The 17,982-nt window shown below is 33.0% G+C and overlaps 1 protein-coding gene across 2 annotated transcripts; it reads left to right on the plus strand.

The window, feature by feature from the left end:
• The first annotated feature begins 8,839 nt into the window (after nucleotides 1–8,839).
• Nucleotides 8,840–15,555, plus strand: POL (Protein phosphatase 2C family protein). Of its 2 annotated transcripts, XM_078314785.1 has the most exons (5): nucleotides 8,842–9,299; nucleotides 9,418–11,423; nucleotides 12,038–12,151; nucleotides 13,988–14,252; nucleotides 14,944–15,555. In XM_078314785.1, exons 2-5 carry the CDS (start codon nucleotides 9,651–9,653, stop codon nucleotides 15,057–15,059), a joined length of 2,268 nt encoding a protein of 755 aa, XP_078170911.1. In that variant the 5' UTR covers nucleotides 8,842–9,299; nucleotides 9,418–9,650; the 3' UTR covers nucleotides 15,060–15,555. The 2 variants fall into 2 exon arrangements, with proteins under 2 accessions (XP_078170910.1, XP_078170911.1); XM_078314784.1 differs by having other exon boundaries at nucleotides 8,840–11,423.
• The last annotated feature ends 2,427 nt before the right edge of the window (nucleotides 15,556–17,982 follow it).

Below are 17,982 nucleotides of genomic sequence, written 5' to 3' on the forward strand. Positions count from 1 at the left end.
GCGGAATTTCATGCGGATTTTAAAATAAATATTAACGTATATATATATTCATATTCACATTCATATATTTGAATTTATTTTCACATAATAACATAACCAACAATAATTTTTTGAATTTTTTAATATAAATTTTAATTAAAATACAATCAAATTATCAAAACCGAAAAACTGCATGGCCGCATATTTAGACCGCATGGCCGCATTTTTAATCCGCATGATCTCATATTCGGACCGCATATGCGGCCGCATGGTCAAAACCACATGGGCATTCTGAGCACGGCTGCCGACCGCATACGCATATGCGGCCCATGCGGCCGCATTTTAAAACACTGCTTTTAATTGAATATAAAATTGATAGTATACAATACATAATTATTTTACATAATAGTTCAATATTAAATTAATGATCCAATAGTTAGGTTGTATATGCTCTTAGATTCATACTTTGAAATATTACTAACGGGTAGACTTGATCGGATGTTTATCAAAACAAACCGGAATGATTCGCTACATCGTCGCACTGAAAAGGTTACGCAGATGAACAAAACACATTTTTGTGTGCGGTTGATTCCCTCCGGTGGGTCCCGTACCCATGCATGTCAAAGTATTCCAAACAAAACCATTTTTCTCGTTGAGAATACGGACAATCCTCAATCCATGTTAAAATAATATGCGGCTCACAAACAGTCCAGCAAAATTAAAAGATATTAAAATACCTATATTTTTTTATTAAACGGGACCTTTATAGTTCCTGTAATCACCAACGGAATTATAAATTGAAATAAATCATTGTAGTGTAATTTTTTATAAGAGTGAGATTAGTGTGTTGTACTTATATTATTGGTAAATTATTTAGTGTAAATTATATTGAATACATGCATTAGATTGTTGAAACCGATCTACTTCGGTAAATTATAAATTAGATTGGAACAATTTTATTCAGTAAATTTATAAATTATAAAAGTGTTAAAATCGATCTGCTCCAATAAATTTGTTCAGTGTATATTTAATAAATCAAACAGATTGATTTAGTAAATTATGCTGGTAACGGTCAATAATTTATACTGAATAAAACCATTAAATAAACTGCCGTAAATTATACTTTTATCAATGTAGACCGGGGTTAAAAATGTATAATATTTATAAAATTTTATAAATCATAAAAGATAAAATTGTTTTTGCAGCCACCCCTAATAAACCTTTAGATCCACCACTGTATATGATTAATTTAGTTGTAACATATCTTTCTTTTTTTTTAATTCCATGGCAGTAGTTGCCAGGATAACGCATAGCGTTCAACGTACAAAGAATTACAAGTACCATCTAGATGCCAAGGCCCTATTTAAATCTCACTACAAAAAAAATTAAAATTAATATAGAACTACAGGGACATGGTAAAGTTGTAACACATCGAATGATTTAATATGAGGAAGAGGTTCAACTAAGAAATAATTTATGATGAAAGAAGTTTACAGAGTCTTAATTTTTTTTAAAAAAAAATCACATCACTAAAATTAAATCAGAGTTTAGATAAAAAAATAATAATTTATTAACTGTCATTTATAATTTAACTTGGCTTCAATATAAATTTAAATATTTTACTATCCTACTACGATATAAAATGTTAGTATATAATAATTATTTTTTCCATGACCAACTATATGTTGCATGAACAAAAAATTTCATCCATTCCGTCTAGCCAGAAGTTAATGCACAATTTACAATTTGTATAAGTTTATTCATTTAAATTTAAGAAGTTTACTGTCATTTTTTACAGAAAATTTATTGTCTTGGCTTTTTACTTAAACCAATACAATGTTTTTGTTTTATTCTGCCATTTAATCATAATTATATATTTTGAGGTTGATACTCATTATTAAAAATTTAATTGAAGAACAATTTTACTCCTCAATTAATTCTCTATCTACATATTATTTGTTTGGGAAAAAAAGAAGACAATCGTTGGTTTTTACACAGTGTTCTAAATACCGGACCATAAACGTTAAGCTATGAGATAAAAGTGCGCTAACTCAGCTACGACTGCTATAGCTATAATAGCTGACCGCTATTATCGCTATATGAGACCCGCTATAGCTACATGGGTTTTTTTTTGCAATTTATATGGGCTTCTGTACTTCTATTCTTATTTTTAATGCTACATAGTCTTCTACGATAAATATGATAAACCAAACTATATGCTTATGTTTTTATTTGTGATTTATTCTATCATTCTATATCGAGAAATATTCAAATATTAATTCTTCATTTTGATTGCTCTTCGCATAGTATTCATTTGTAAAATTATTATCGTTCGTTTCAATTGAAAGCTGATTTTGATTATTATTATAATATATAAAATGTTTAAATATGTATATTGACTTCATTTACCTTATAAAATTAATTGCTCTTTGTCTATTATAATATGTAATACTATGAAGTATAAACTATTAAATAATGTTACTTTTTAGATCTTATTTTTTTCTTCTTATTTGCGTAATTGATAAAAAGTATAGACTTAGATTAGTTGTCATTTAGTTGTTACATCAATTCTCTAATATTGATTATGTTGATAATTAGTAGAAATATAGAATATAAAATTTGAAAAGAAAAAATCGCTATGTATGATAGTTTCCGCTATAGCTATGCTATTCGCAATAGCTTTTTTTTTTGTCTCCCCGCTATGCCACTATAATCGCTATTTAGAACCTTGTTTTTACAGCAATGATGACATATTTGTAATTTCTTTTTTCTTAAGGATATGCATCAACTTACAGACAAAACAAATTTTCCTAAAAAAAAAAGGGCTCAACCGCTGAAGGAAATGATATTACATAGTCTATAAAAAGTAGAGGATTTAAGTGTTTAATACATGTTTAATGACATAATGCTATTAATTTATATATTCTTACTTTGCTTCGTTGACCAGTGTGCATAATTGCTATGTGATTTTTAAGATTTATAAAACAGAGCTATAAAATTCAGAGGCATATGTGTTGTTTGGAAAAAAAAAGTATCCATTAATTGACGCTGGCATTGCTCTGTACAACAGATCAGAGAATAAAAACAAAAATCAATTATCTGTATTGTGAATTGAAATCTTATTAAATTAAGAAGAACCATGAGATAGTTGCGTCAAATGGTCAAAGCCGTTGGCCCGTCGAGACAATTTTTTTAGCTGTCATTATAGCACAATTGCCACGTTTTGACCATTAAATAAATGTCATGAGACCCAGATCATTTAATGTCCATTTAATTTGATGGTTTGCCTTTTCGAGATGAGGTGGCTCAAAATGCTTGTCTTGTTTGTCTAAATCTCATTGTTATAAGTTTTTATCACAAAACCTCATTATTACAGTAGGTCCCAACTTGCTTAGCGGGATAAACAAGGCGAAGGTTGTGTTGAAAGGCGTGGTCTTTTGCATCGCCGACTATGCAAAAATCTTTGTGGTTAATCCTTTTTAGGAGTTATTGGGGCTCAAATTATTCAATTATTTAATGTTTATAAGAAATTTTTATGCGGTTTCGAATATGCAACTTACCACATGTAGGACGTTCTCTTTTTCATTTCCTAAAGACTGATTCTTCTGTATGATTATTTGTTTCAGTAAACAGATCAAAAGCATGAATAAATCAATTATGTATAATTTTGAGGTGTATAAGCTAAACTTTTAAAATTAAAGGAGTCAAAACTACATACTATTCCTGTACATTAAATATGTTTATACTTCTCCCAAAAGTATTTATTTGTTTAACAAAAATTTAATTTTAATTTTCTTACGATCATATAGAGAAGAAAAAATAATAAATACTTTATACACTAGCTTTAAACATTTAAAATTTATATATAAATGCAAGGATTTTTTTTTTGTAAATTATCATTAATTCTATTATCATGGTCAGTGTTGTAAATAACGGTATGCATTCGTCGGACGGATATGATACCGCCAAGTGATTAATCAGGAAAAATTGACTTATTAGTCAGAAAAATTCGTAACAATTTAGTTGTCGCCAACAACTAATTGACCAATTAATCAATCTAAACAACCGTTTTTTACAACACATCATAGCTGATTCCGTAGTGTGTGCACTATACGATGGACTGTGGAATTTGAGATCGAATCGTCTGCCCCCAGAGTCACTGTTAGTGGACCCCAAATTCAAAAATGAAAAGTGACTGGCCTCCTTTAAAAGTGACCGGTCCCAGTTGCAGGGGATAGAGGGGGCAGGTGATCTGCTCTCGTGGAATATGCAAGTTGCTAATATATTGGAGTCACTGTTGCAGCGCCACAGAATATCTAGAACGAAACGAAGGTCAACAACGCTAGCTTGTTGGATTAGTATGAGTATTTATTCGGCGTGCCTATGAAAGAATGATATTTTTTATGATTCAATTCAATCATTTAATGCGAGTCAATTATTCAAGTATTCGAGTGAGACTACTCTTCTCCGTACATTTAATTTAGCAATTATCGATTGATGTAGTCAATGAATATACACAAGTTAAAGTAATCTAATAAAAATTTAAAGAAATAGTTTCACGTGTGATAATTACGCGAAAATAGCAAATAATATAAGTTAACGTGGAGAACATGAGAAGAGAAGATTAATTTTTTCGCCTAAAGAATCCATAACATCAGATAAATACCTCACGCAGTTAATTTTTTTACATAAATAATTTATAGCATTAGAGTTTAGACATCTGTGAGCTAAATGAGATATATCTCGTACAGTATTGACTCAAACAATTAAACCATTTAATATTCACAATAAATTATTAATTTGAATTTTGAACTCGACATCGACTCTTCCTTTCCCTTTTTATATTAATTAAATAGTATTTTTTTTTCCTATTTTTATTACTCAGTGTCTGAATGATTCTCACTCATCTCGTGGAAAATAGTGAAGAAGGTCATTGAATCAACACTGCCTTCTATAATAAAGATTAAGTTTTATTGTAGTAAATTTTTTATAATTTTTTTACGATGTTCTCCATCGTCAAAATTGTAATTCTTATATCTGAAGTGTGAAATATTAATTTGACAAAGAAAAAATAGATTCACGGTAATTAATATTGTATTTGATGTTTATAAATCTTTATATTTGCAAAAAAAAAATCATGGCATAATTCCAGAGTTTAAAATCAAATTTCAGCGTAGACGGAATTTTAATTTTAATCTAGGAGGATGTAAGAATGATTGTGTGTTTATGGGTTTTGTACGAAAACAATATTGAAGAGGAAAGATTATGAAATTTGAAACTTACGAGTATTTAAATTTGAAATTCATGTTTGGGAAGGTTCAACTTCAATATATGTATCGGAGGTGTAGTCGATGCAATACGTACTTTTAAGGGGTATATATGCTACTTTGGCGCTTCATAGGGACACAAATGAAATTGCTATATAAAATAAAAAGAATGAAAGAAGTCCACGGGGGCCAGCGCATCCGTATCATGGTCAGGATCATGATGATACGAACTCATGGGGACTGTCGAGGGGGCAGTCATCTGTAGCATATACTTCCCTGCACCCGGTGTATCCTGAGGACAAACACCTTTGCGGGTCCAAGGCGAGTAACTAGGGTCTAGGGGTGAAAACGGTATGGATAATATCCGATTCGTTTTCGATCCGTATTCGGAAAATTAGATGTGGATATCCAATATCCGAATATCCTTGTGAATATAGATACTGATATAATTTTACGTTTCAATTATTTGTATCTGAATAGTAGATATATTATATATTTTAATAGATACTATATAAAAATATTGTTATTCACTGTTATAATTAGATAAGTATTATGAATTTTAGTAATTTTTTAATATATTTTATATTATTTTAATATATATTCAATCCGTATCCATATTCGTATCTGTACCCAGCTGATATCTGATTCATATCCGACTGATATCTGATATGTATTTGTATCCATAAAATTAGAAAAAAAATATAAATATGATTTTACCACTATCTGCTCCGTTTTCACCCCCTTACGAATAACACAATTTTGTTATTTTATGAGATATATTCCGATTAAATTTATTATAGAAATACTTTCAAATTAAATGTATTTCAGAAAACAGTTAGATATGAACTATATCATTTTCTCAATGTATATTTAAAGATTACGACATTTTGATTTTTTTTTAATTAGTATCGAGAGTTTATAAAACTACACTGATGTAGATAATTTTTTCACATTGAATTTTTAATTTATTGATTCGTATAAAATAAAAATCGAAAAGTGATAATTTTTTATAGGCATATAGAGAAAATAATATAGATCACATTTAAAGATTTTATTTTAACATATAAATTATAGAATTTTAGTTACTTGGAAATTAAAATTTTGGGTTATAATGGAGACACAATAAAAAATGAAGACATTTGAACCATTCTCTTTTCTCTTTCTGAAATCATAAATATTAAAATTTGACTTAAGGAATTATAGAGAAAAAAAAATCAAATTCTTATTACAAATAATATTTAATTTGAATAATTTAAGACATCAAGTTGTCATGTCTTGAAAATAGCATAATACTCTAACATATAAAATTAATTGTTTATCTCACTTGAAAGAAAGATGAAGGTCAAATCTTCAAATTTTATTCTTGTTATTATAACAAAAGATTTCCTCCATTCGAATTTAAAACTCATGATTTGAATAATATATTTATTGCAGAGAACTAGTATTGCAGCCATGCAGTGGAAAGCCTGTGTAACTTATCTCTTATCTTAATAGTAATGCAACTGGCAGCCTCTGCCTGATTTCGATAAAAAAAAAAACATAATTTACATGTTGTGCATCTCATGTCTTTGAGAAGAGATAATAGTATCGTTCATCATTACTTTCTTGATGAATTAAAAAATATAATTCCTCTTAGTTGTGCGTAAAATGAAACTAATATATTGTGTAATTTAATAGTTATGTCGAGTTTATAGCACTTAACACTAATTGTTTTTTTTTTTTAAAAGGGCATTTCAATTATAAAGAAGAAAATTACTCTGTTTCCAAATAGCCTCTTTTTTACTACAAAATTTATAATTAGTTTGGCATAAGGTCACACGATAATAAATTGATTATAAGTTATTCTAATATATTTTTTTTTCATTATCTGTTGATTGGTTGAATGTATAGTTAAATTCGTTATTTGAAGCAAAATCAATATATTTTGAAATTAAATTCATCAACAATAAAACACATTACTTAAATTAGTGTCTCTAAGGTCATGTTTGGTTGTGAAGTAAGTAGTAAACTCTCTACTCCACCTTTAACGAGACAACTAAGGAGTAAATTTGAAAGAGTATGATGGACTAACATTTTAGTTAGTCCGGATTAAGTTGCTTCACCTCTCTAAGTGAAGTAACTTGCTCAATCTGTGAGTCCTGCGATTAGAGAAACATATTAAGATCATGTTATAATTTTCTCTCTCTTCACGAGTTTACTCCACCAAATTTCAACTAAACAATATTATTTTAATTTATCTAAACTCGGAGGAAACTATATTCCACAAACAAACACAACTTTAATGTTTACAAAGAAGCCAATACGCTAATAGCCAATGGTCTTTTCCTATATGTTTGAACCAGGTGTAAGTCTTATGTGCATCCATCGTGGGCTAACTTTATTTTGACTCTTTGCACCACCAAATCCAATCATTCAAGCGGACACACCGAATTGCAAAACACAAAACAAGAAAACTAATATTATAGTAAACACAAAATTAATAAAAGGTAGCAAACAAACAACGGAGACCAACCAGAGTGTAAGCAGACACCAACTCCATCCATTTCAACCCAATTCCTTATACAGGGCTTTTAGGCATATAATCTCACCAGATTTGCAAATATTTAATTACATATTTGATATTGCAAATTTATCCTTACAAAATATGCTATTCCGTCAAACCTTATTTTATTCCTGTAGAAGCCCCAACAGAGCATAATAGACTTTAATTTTTTTATAAGTTAACACCAAAATAAACACATAAATTAATTGCCTTTTTTTATTATTCAAATCGGACAAAACAGATAGGGTAGGTTTGATTGGAGTAAGAATATGCTATTTTTAGAACAAGGTTATTCGGAATAGCTTGTTCTTTGTTTGAATGGAATTGAATAGCTAGAATAGTGAATTCAACTATTTTGTCTTATTAGAATAATCTATTCTTACAAAAAATTAAATTTAATTATTCTAATAAAGACAAATAACAAAAGAGTTAGAGTGAGTCTATGGTACTATGCATATTACGATTTGTTACTGTGCTACGGCTCTATATTCGAGTTTTCAAATCCTAACGGTTGATCCGAACCGTCCATCTTGTTCTCCATATTAATATGTGTTTGGAGACCAAATTTTACCTTTTTTGAAATTCTTTTACTATTTTTTTAGATTTATTGAAAATCACTGTTTTTGGATGGTCCAGAATTTTTAGATCAAGTGATTTTCTAAATATCTAAAAAAATAGTAAAATTTTTTCAAAAAAATGTAAAATTTGGTCTCCAAACACATATTAATATGGAGAACAAGATGAACGGTTTGGATCGACCGTTAAGATTTAAAAACCCGAATATAGAAATGTAGCACGGTAACAACCCATGATATGCATAGTACCATAGACTCACTCAAAGAGTTATTATTGACTTTTTAGCTATTCTTGTTTTGCAACCAAACATATTATTATGGACTCTAGACTTAAAGAAGGACTCCGGGCAAAAGTTGAGGTTTTACGAGGGGTTATTTGGATCTTTCACGAAACGAGCCCTCCAAAATTTGTTTTTGATCTTCATACTCTCTCAACCCATTTGAAAACCCCGAGAATAGCGAGACTGAAATTCCCAAAATGGGTCTCGCAGCATAGTTGTCTAGACTAGTGAACAAACCCACTCTCTCTCTCTCTCTCTCTATTTTTTTTCTCTCTCAGATCAGAACAAAAACCCCATTTCTTCTCCCTCTTTTCACCTCCAAATCTCCCATCTCGGCACAAGTCCTTTTCCTGCCTCCCCCATCTTCTTTCTCTTATAATTTTTTTTTACATTTAAACCCGTATTTCACTCCTTTTGTATTCCTGTTGACAGATCCGCTCTCTTAGTGGAAAAGTTCCCCCGAATAAATCAAAATCATGTTTTAGTTTTCATACTGGAGCTATTATACCGAAATACATGGGAGGTGGAGATGCTGCGATTTCACTGAGGAATTTCTTCGAACAGTTGGTGACCCACAGCCGATGATGCAATCCCTGTGCAAAAGGGCTCATTGGGTTGTGGGTATTCTCCGGTTTTTGCTATGTCTCCTCATGAGGTACCCTGATAGACTCGCTGTTGGAGTTTGGTTTCTCTTTTCCTTCTGAATTGAAAGAAAAAAAATAAAAACAAAAACCAATTTTTTTGACCAATGGGCAATAGTACCTCTCGTGTAGTTGGCTGTTTCGTCCCTTCAGGCGAAAATAAAGAAAAAGCTGGGGTCAATTTGGATTTTCTAGAGCCTTTGGATGAAGGATTAGGGCATTCTTTCTGTTATGTTCGACCTGTTTTACCTGATTCTCCAGTGATTACCCCTTCAAACTCTGAAAGGTATACCATAGACTCGAGTGTTCTTGATTCGGAGACTCGTAGCGGCTCCTTTAGACAAGACATCCCTGAACCTGGGCTCATGCCTGGTAAAGGTTTTAAGGCCATTTCAGGTGCCTCAGTGAGTGCAAATGCCACCACTGCCCGTACTGGTATAAACCCTAATTTCTCCTTTGAGCCCCTAGCCGAGCCGGCGGCCTCATTCGAAAGCACAGCCTCCTTTGCAGCAGTTCCGCTACAGCCCATACCTCGGGGATCGGGTCCCTTAAACAATGCGTTCATGTCGGGCCCTTTGGAGCGTGGATTTGCCTCAGGACCACTGGACAAAGGCATGTTCATGTCGGGCCCACTGGAGAACACCAGTACCACTGACCGTGCCAACTTCTCAGCACCGCTTTCTTACTATGGCCATAAGAGGCCTGGGCTGGAGAGGCTGGTTCGGAGCATGAGTAAACCCGTGAAACGGGTCAGGAGAATGTTGTTGGACCCGGTAACCCGGTTGGGATGGAATGCTTCTAAAGAGTTAAGATGCCAGTCTGAGTTAAGTGTAGGGTTTCCAGGTGGCTCTTCAGAGCCAGAGTATAGTGAGACTCGAAATTTGCAATGGGCTCACGGCAAGGCCGGTGAAGACCGAGTCCATGTGGTTTTATCTGAAGAACAGGGTTGGTTGTTTGTTGGAATATATGATGGGTTTAGTGGGCCTGATGCGCCAGATTTCTTAATGGGCAATTTGTACAAAGCCATTGATAGAGAGCTCGAGGGACTTTTATGGGATTATGATGAGAAAGTCGAAGAAAGTGAGATAAACGTGCCTCAGCCTACTATTACAATTGCTGACAAAAATCTTTCATGCACCGGTGACCAGTGCATGAGATCTTGCACTAACAAATTGGGTGAAACAGGTAAGAGTGAATCCAGGTCAATTGAGGGCCAATGCAGGATAGACCGTTCAGATTGTGGAGGAGAGATTGTAGAGGAAAAGGGCGCACCTGTGGTTGCTGGGAGCAGCGATACACTAGGCCAGGCAAGGAAAAGCAAGAGGCTTTATGAGCTACTCAGAATGGAGCTTCTTGAAGAGTGGAATGAAGTTGGTACAAATAGGTCATCTGATCAACCGATTGGGGATGAAGTCAATGATTGTACTGATACTGCAACAGGTACCGATAAGGCATGTAGACAGAGTGACGGGGCCTCTTCATCTGATGTAGGTCACCTCCAGGTCAGGAGAAGGAAGCACCTCTTTGGGGCACAACTGAGGAAAATGTACCAAAAACAAAAATCAGTACGGAAGAAGCTATTCCCCTGGAACTTCGACTGGCACAGAGACTACAGAGACCACCAATCCCATACTGATGAAAAAGCTCAGAATCACAGGATGCAACCAGGTACAGTCCGAAGATGCAAATCGGGCCCAGTTGACCATGATGCAGTCTTAAAAGCCATGTCAAATGCCCTCGAGTCGACTGAAGAGGCGTACATGGAGTTGGTTGAGTCAGCACTGGATAAGAATCCTGAGTTAGCTTTGATGGGATCATGCGTATTGGTCATGTTGATGAAGGATCAGGATGTCTATATTATGAATTTGGGGGACAGCCGCGTAATATTGGCACAAGACAGGGCAGTGTGTGAAAATGATGTCGGAGAGCACAGGAAGAACAGGTCCAGAGAATCAATGGTTCGAGTGGAGCTTGATAGGATAAGCGAGGAGTCACCAATTCATGTTGGAGGGGTGAACTGTGTGAATAGTAACAGTTTGAGGGGGTGCAGTGCAAATAAGAGCAAAGAATTGACAATTTGCAAGTTAAAGATGCAGGCCGTGCAGCTGTCTACTGATCATAGCACTAGTTTAGATGAGGTACTTTATCATCTTAATACTTTCCTTTCAATGCTATACTCGGACATTTATAGAATCCGGAACCCTGATGGTCTCTTCATAGTTCTTTTTATTTCTTCCTTTTTTGTGGAACATCTAAAGGGTACAACATTGGTGTTGGTAATAGATCTGGTTAGATGTTGTTTTCATCTCATTTTCTTAAATTATTTTAATCTGCATGTCTAAAACCCATATATCGGGCAGAAGTACAGCCAAGTATGGTGCCAATTAAATCACTTGGTACCACTCGTTGCTAAAGTAATTAATAAATGGTACATAATTTCAAACTAAGATATGTTTGTTATTTAAGTTAGGTATTTATATGAACTAGTAATCTATGTTTTAGTCTTTGATGGCCATTCATTGATCTGCTTGGATTCAGTTTGGGTTCATGCATATTCACACACACATGCATCTAAATTTACTAAAAACAAAGAATTGTTGACATTTGAGGTGTCTAGAGTAGTTCATTTCACGTGCACCCCTAAAGGGCCTCAAAATTGTCCAACATGTTACTGCTGAAGATGATGATACATGTTTCAGTGATTTATGTACTTATGATAGTAATGTTTCTCTTATTTGTCCCTAAAAAAAAGGAGGTCGTGAGGATAAAAAAGGAGCATCAAGACGACCCTCAGGCGGTATTTAATGAGCGAGTAAAGGGTCAGTTGAAGGTCACTCGTGCTTTTGGTGCTGCTTTTCTCAAGAAGGTTTGATGCTTTATCCACAAATACCCTGTATAAATTGATCTGTATAATTTTTATGTTACGTCTCCAGGAAAAAATAATCAAATATCACACTTGCCCCTGTTGACCATGGGAAATATGACCCGTACTCCCTCTCATTATTTCATCAAAGAAAAGAAAATTGATTATCCTTTCTGTGCATTTGTTAAGAGTCTGAGACATTGCAATTAGGTCTATTCCCAAAAAAATATGCAAGGGGTATGTTATTTTTATTATGTACACACTGACATCTTTTTTCCATTGTAATTTTTGAAGTATGCATGATGGTTCTCATAGCTTCAACAGGGGCGGAACTAGAAAATTTAGTTAGAGGGTTCTGAAACTTAAAATGCATAATTATTAATTTGTGGTTAGTGGGATTTGAACCCAAGATCTCCCAAAGCACAAAATAGAGTCTTAACCACTGGACTACGAGCACACATCTAGCATTTTATGAAGGGGGCTGAACTATAGAAAAACTTCAAGAAAATAAAAAAATCAATTACATTTCAACACACGTCATTAAAAGTTTCAAAATCATGGGGTGGCTTAGCACCTTCTGGGCCTTTAGTGTAGATCCGCCCCTGTCAATACATACTGATATTATTATGATCTTCTGCATGGGTTCACATATGATACTTGCTTTTCTGCTTCTTTGAGCTTGTTATTTTTTCAAAACATATCACTTTATAAATCCTAGTAATGACCTAAACATTTTATTAACAAGTATCTAATGCTGCATAGCTGAAAGTGGTATTTTAGACTTTTAGCAAGTCATGTCTCTATGTAGTTTATGTTGTGTTTATAAGCCATACTGCCATAGCCATGTAAAATGCTCACCTTTGATAGATATTGGTTTGTGTGGATAACTATGTAATAGTCATATGCAACTTGCACTGGATAACATTAGATTTATGTAAAATCACAATTATATATTGGATTGAAGTTGCGTACTGCATAAAAGCTTGTGCAAATATGCAAAATGGTGTTACTTAAATGCAAATAATTTTGTTAAGAAAAAAATGTGTAAACAACTGTTCTCTTTTTACTTGTGTGGGTTAGTATGAATGGCAATTGTGGGGTTAAATATAATCTGGTTGACAATATCACACAAGTAATAGTTAGTGCACATGATTGAGTTTAGCTGAGGTGTATAGTGCCTTAGTTGCTCACTTGGACTTAATTGAGGCGTAGCTATTGTAATTTTGGTGTCAAACTGGTGGAAGTTATGGAGGAGAAAAAGGCTAAATTAAGACTCAACTGTCCAACCTATGAAGGAACTTAATTCCACAGAGCTGACTTACATTTTTGCATGGTGTGTTTTGGATGATTGTTTTTTATCCTTTGTTTGGGTTATTGGTGGTGTTATTTGTTGGAGTATCCGAAGCTAACATGCTGGTATTTCTAGAATTATTTGGTTGAATTTTTACAAGGATGCAAGAGAAAAGATGCTTTCATACGAAATAAGGATTTCACTTTTGACTGGTGTGTGATCCCTGATCTGTCCCCAATCAATTGTACATTATGATAGTAATTTCGGCAACATATACTAAATATTTAGCCCAATTATGCCTCCATATATCTTAATTGTGCAATATAAAATTCAATTTTGCTTCCACATCCTCAATTTGTGAGTTGTGCCTTCAATTTTCCCAAGTTTTGCAATAGACCAAAAAAACTACAGCGAAGAAAATAGTAAATACAAAAGAGGCTCATGTGGTCAAAACTTGCTTTGCAAGTTTTTTCTCTGGAGAAAACATAATAGTGTCTTTGCATGTTAATTTAATTTATTTTACCCTATTTAATTTTCTCTGGCCACAGCAAAAATTCAACGAGGCCTTGCTGGAGATGTTCCGCATAGATTATATCGGTGCAGCGCCATACCTGAGCTGCATACCATCAGTACTTCACCATCGTATGACCTCTGGCGACCGCTTCCTGGTACTGTCCTCTGATGGGCTGTATCAATATTTCACCAATGACGAGGTGGTATCACATGTTGCCTGGTTTATGGAGAATGTACCAGAAGGGGACCCTGCACAGTACCTCATTGCTGAGCTTCTTGGCCGCGCTGCAAAAAAAAATGGTAATCTCCTTTTTTATGAGCTTATCTTTGGTGCAGATGTTTTTTGTCCATTCCCAGAAAACATCACCATGCTGTGCATGCCCCAGAAAATAACGACTTTCTTGAACACCCTTCCTAAATTTGTTTATATTTTATGCAGTGAACCTTCTAATACTTAAAAATACTCAACTTGTGCCTCTTTTCTTCCTGATTGTAGAGAAATAACAGTGAGAGGGGCTCCTTTTGGCAATATTTTTAAAATTAGACAGGGAAGAGAGAACTGCATAGTTTTTTTTTTTATATATTTATTTTTATTTTATGGGATGTGCATAAGATTTTTTTTTTTTTTTTAAGTAGTATACACTATCTTTTGCTTTTCAGGAGAAGAGTAGTAATTTTAACATTTACAGGGTTTATTATCTTGTAGTTCATTTCAAGCACTGCTTCATAGTGCAAAGTAGTTTGGCAGTGTACATCTCAAGGATGTTTATTTGTAGTGCTATTCAAATGAATGGTTTGATCTACCAGTTTGACCAGCGCTGCACTCCCCTTCTAGTGTTTCTTCTTTTCCCCCTTAATAATTTTATCAACTGCTGGGGTTGAGTTTCTGCTAATTGAGAAACCAGATATGAGCTTCTGGAAGTATATGATCATATATTTATTTGAATATTCTGCTGATCCACTTGAGAAAATATGCTGTTGACGTGAACAGGGATGGACTTCCATGAATTGCTGGACATCCCCCATGGTGACCGGCGGAAGTATCATGATGATGTGTCAGTGATGATTATTTCGCTTGAGGGAAGGATATGGAGGTCATGTGGTTAAGAAAACATAGCAAACTGCAAATCTACCCCCCTTTCCCCAAATCTGAAAAAACCTGACAATTGAACCCAACTGGTTCAAATCAAGAGACTTCCTATTGTCTTTTTGTTCCATCTCTTCATTTTTTTTTTCTCTTTTTCTGTCTTTTCCCTCCCCTGATTTTGAAAAGATTTGCCTGTCTTGAGTATATGTGGGTGGCATGTTACTGGCTGATCGAATTGACAGGCTGCATCAAGAATTGACATAGCTCGTGAGCGTCTCAATTTAGTCCTTTTCTTGTATTTTGCCTTTTTTTTTTACCTTTGATTAGGTGGTTGTTGGATGATTTTATCTTCTGTTTCGTAAATATCAGGGGCATAGATGAATTGGTGGGTGGTAAGGTGATATATGTATCTTAATTGCCTAGTAATGTAGCTCGCAATCTAGTTTGTAGGAAGAAAAGTTTAGATTTGTTTGCTAACGCAAGCAAACCCTAAAGATGGTGTCCCTATTGTCTCTATGTTTGAAGGGTTGCTTATTACTTGATGATATCACTTCAGCAGCATTTAATACGATGCGGGTCAATTGAATGTCAGTTGTAACAACGAACAAGGGGATCATTGTTCCATAATTGACCCAGGAATCAAAGAAGTCACTGGCATGTAATTCCCTGCTTTTGAGTTCCTTTTGGGTATGCCTTGTCAGAGGAAGTGGGGCGTGTCTGATGCCGGCTCGGAACTGTCCAATTCCGATTCGCTTCAAGCTTTAACAGTTTAAATTAATTAAATAGATTAAATAGTTAAACTTATCAACCACCTTATAAGCTTAAATAATACTGACATCACTATATTGTTTTTATACTATTGCACGGTTTTGTATCTTCATATAAATATGCACATGCACATACACATACACATGACTGTTGAGATTAATTTAAAGAAAAATGCCTCGCACATATAATGGAAAAATAATACATAAAAAATGGGTAGAATTAGAGTGTTCTCAAGCACTAATTTAGGCACTAATTTTCTATATTTATTTCGGGTTGACGTATAAATCATGGCATAAAAGGTTTAGGCTTCAATTAAGTCGTCAAATGCATAATTGGGCCGGTCTAAGATGGCCTAAGTTTAATTTTAGGTCTTGGTTTAACCTTTATTACTTCATGTGACCCAATCAATGAAAGCTGTTGGTTTAGGATAATTGCTGATTTAATTAATGAGGCTTCAAATACCTCTATTTTTTTTGTCTCCATCATGCTTATATTTTTAAAAACTTTTATAATTCAAAATTTTAAACTTAAAAGTCAAAATAAAACCGTTAGATATGATTTACATCATATTACTATGCACGTGTCAAAAATAATGACATTTCAACTTTGTTTTGGTTGTCATCAAGAGATTGTAAAAAATGCAATAATGTGGATAACTTCTAGCCGTTGATTTCCAACTTATTGATTCGCATAAAAATAAAATTGAAATGTGATAATTTTTTTATGAACACAGAGAAAATAACATAGATCACATATAATGGTTTTATTTTGACGTTTATGATTTAAATTTTAAATTATTATCATTTTAAAATAGAGGCACGGTGAAAACACATAAAATAAAAATAAAGACATTTAACCCCTCTTAATTAATTGTAGCTTGAGTGATTGTCGATGGTATTTTTAAGTTATAAATTACGGAAGTCACCTTACTCAATTCTTTTGAAAACATTTGTTTCATGTGGTCGTTTGGATTTTTATAAAAAAAATTGTAGAGTTATGCAGATTTTATCAGCAAATTGTATATTGAATTTCACTGCTAACTAATTGATTCAAAAAAGGTAAATTGAAATAGAGGAGGGATCATTTACAACATTTGTAAGTTACATTAATTTATAACAATTTGATTTTGTGATTTTCAAAAATCTAAATAGTCAAATTCAAACCATTCAACATGATATCTATATTAAAATGTGCTCAGAGATTAAATTTTATATTTTTTTTGAATTTTTTTACTATTTATTAAGTATTTTACAAAACCGTTGTTTTCAGTAGTCCATAATTGTCTAAAAAACAACGGTTTTGTAAAATACTTAATAAATAAATAGTAAAAAAAATGTAAAATTTGATCAAGCACATTTTAATATAGACTTAACTTAGAAAAAGAACGAGGATGAAGAATTTAAAATGTATATTATAGCACATTTGACTTGAAATAGAACGAGGTTTTGTTAAAATCAGTGTTCTAAATAGTGCGCTATAGCGTTTTTGGAGACCAAACGCTATGCTATGGCATTAAAACACGCTATTTGCGCTACAGACGCTATAGCGGTAATAGCGGTCCGCTATAGCGTATAGCGTGTAGCGCAAATAGCGCGCGCTATGCAACATTTTTTTTTTTCAATTTATATGAGCTTTAAAATAAATAAATGGTGAAAATATTGTTTAATTTTGATGAATATTACATTATATCAAATTCAGGTCCGCTATAATAATTTTTTCATTTTGCTCTTGATTTTTTTTAACTGATGATAAATCAAATAAATAATTGCTAAATTATGGAAATTTTAGGGACTAACAAGAATTTCTTCAAGGATCATCTGTTTATTTTACTAGAAGTATGATTTTTTTTTTCTTTTCAATTTCTAGGTTATTTTGAAATTTAAATAGAAAAAAGATAAATTATGTTATGATGTTGAAGATATTTTAAATAGAAAAAGATCGATAGTTTATGATATTAGTATTACTATAGATATTTTGAGTCGCAATTTGGACTTTGTATTGGTTCAATATGAATATTATAATTTTTTAATCAATTTGATATTATTTATTGTTCTACGAGACTAAATAATGTTGATATTTAGTAGAAATATATAATATAATTTTTATAAAAATAAAAAAACGCTATTTGGGATAGCTTTCGCTATAGCGTCGCTATTCGCTATAGTTTTTTCTGGA

This window comes from Carex rostrata, chromosome 14 (genome assembly GCF_964058835.1).
Source record: "Carex rostrata chromosome 14, lpCarRost1.2, whole genome shotgun sequence".
Taxonomy (NCBI): Eukaryota; Viridiplantae; Streptophyta; class Magnoliopsida; order Poales; family Cyperaceae; genus Carex; species Carex rostrata.

Coding starts and splice junctions, on each gene's coding strand:
- POL (XM_078314784.1), top strand. CDS start 9,393: ATGGGCAATAGTACCTCTCGTGTAGTTGGCTGTTTCGTCCCTTCAGGC. Junction 11,424..12,037: donor ATAGCACTAGTTTAGATGAG/GTACTTTATCAT, acceptor CCTAAAAAAAAG/GAGGTCGTGAGGATAAAAAA. Junction 14,253..14,943: donor CCGCGCTGCAAAAAAAAATG/GTAATCTCCTTT, acceptor TGACGTGAACAG/GGATGGACTTCCATGAATTG.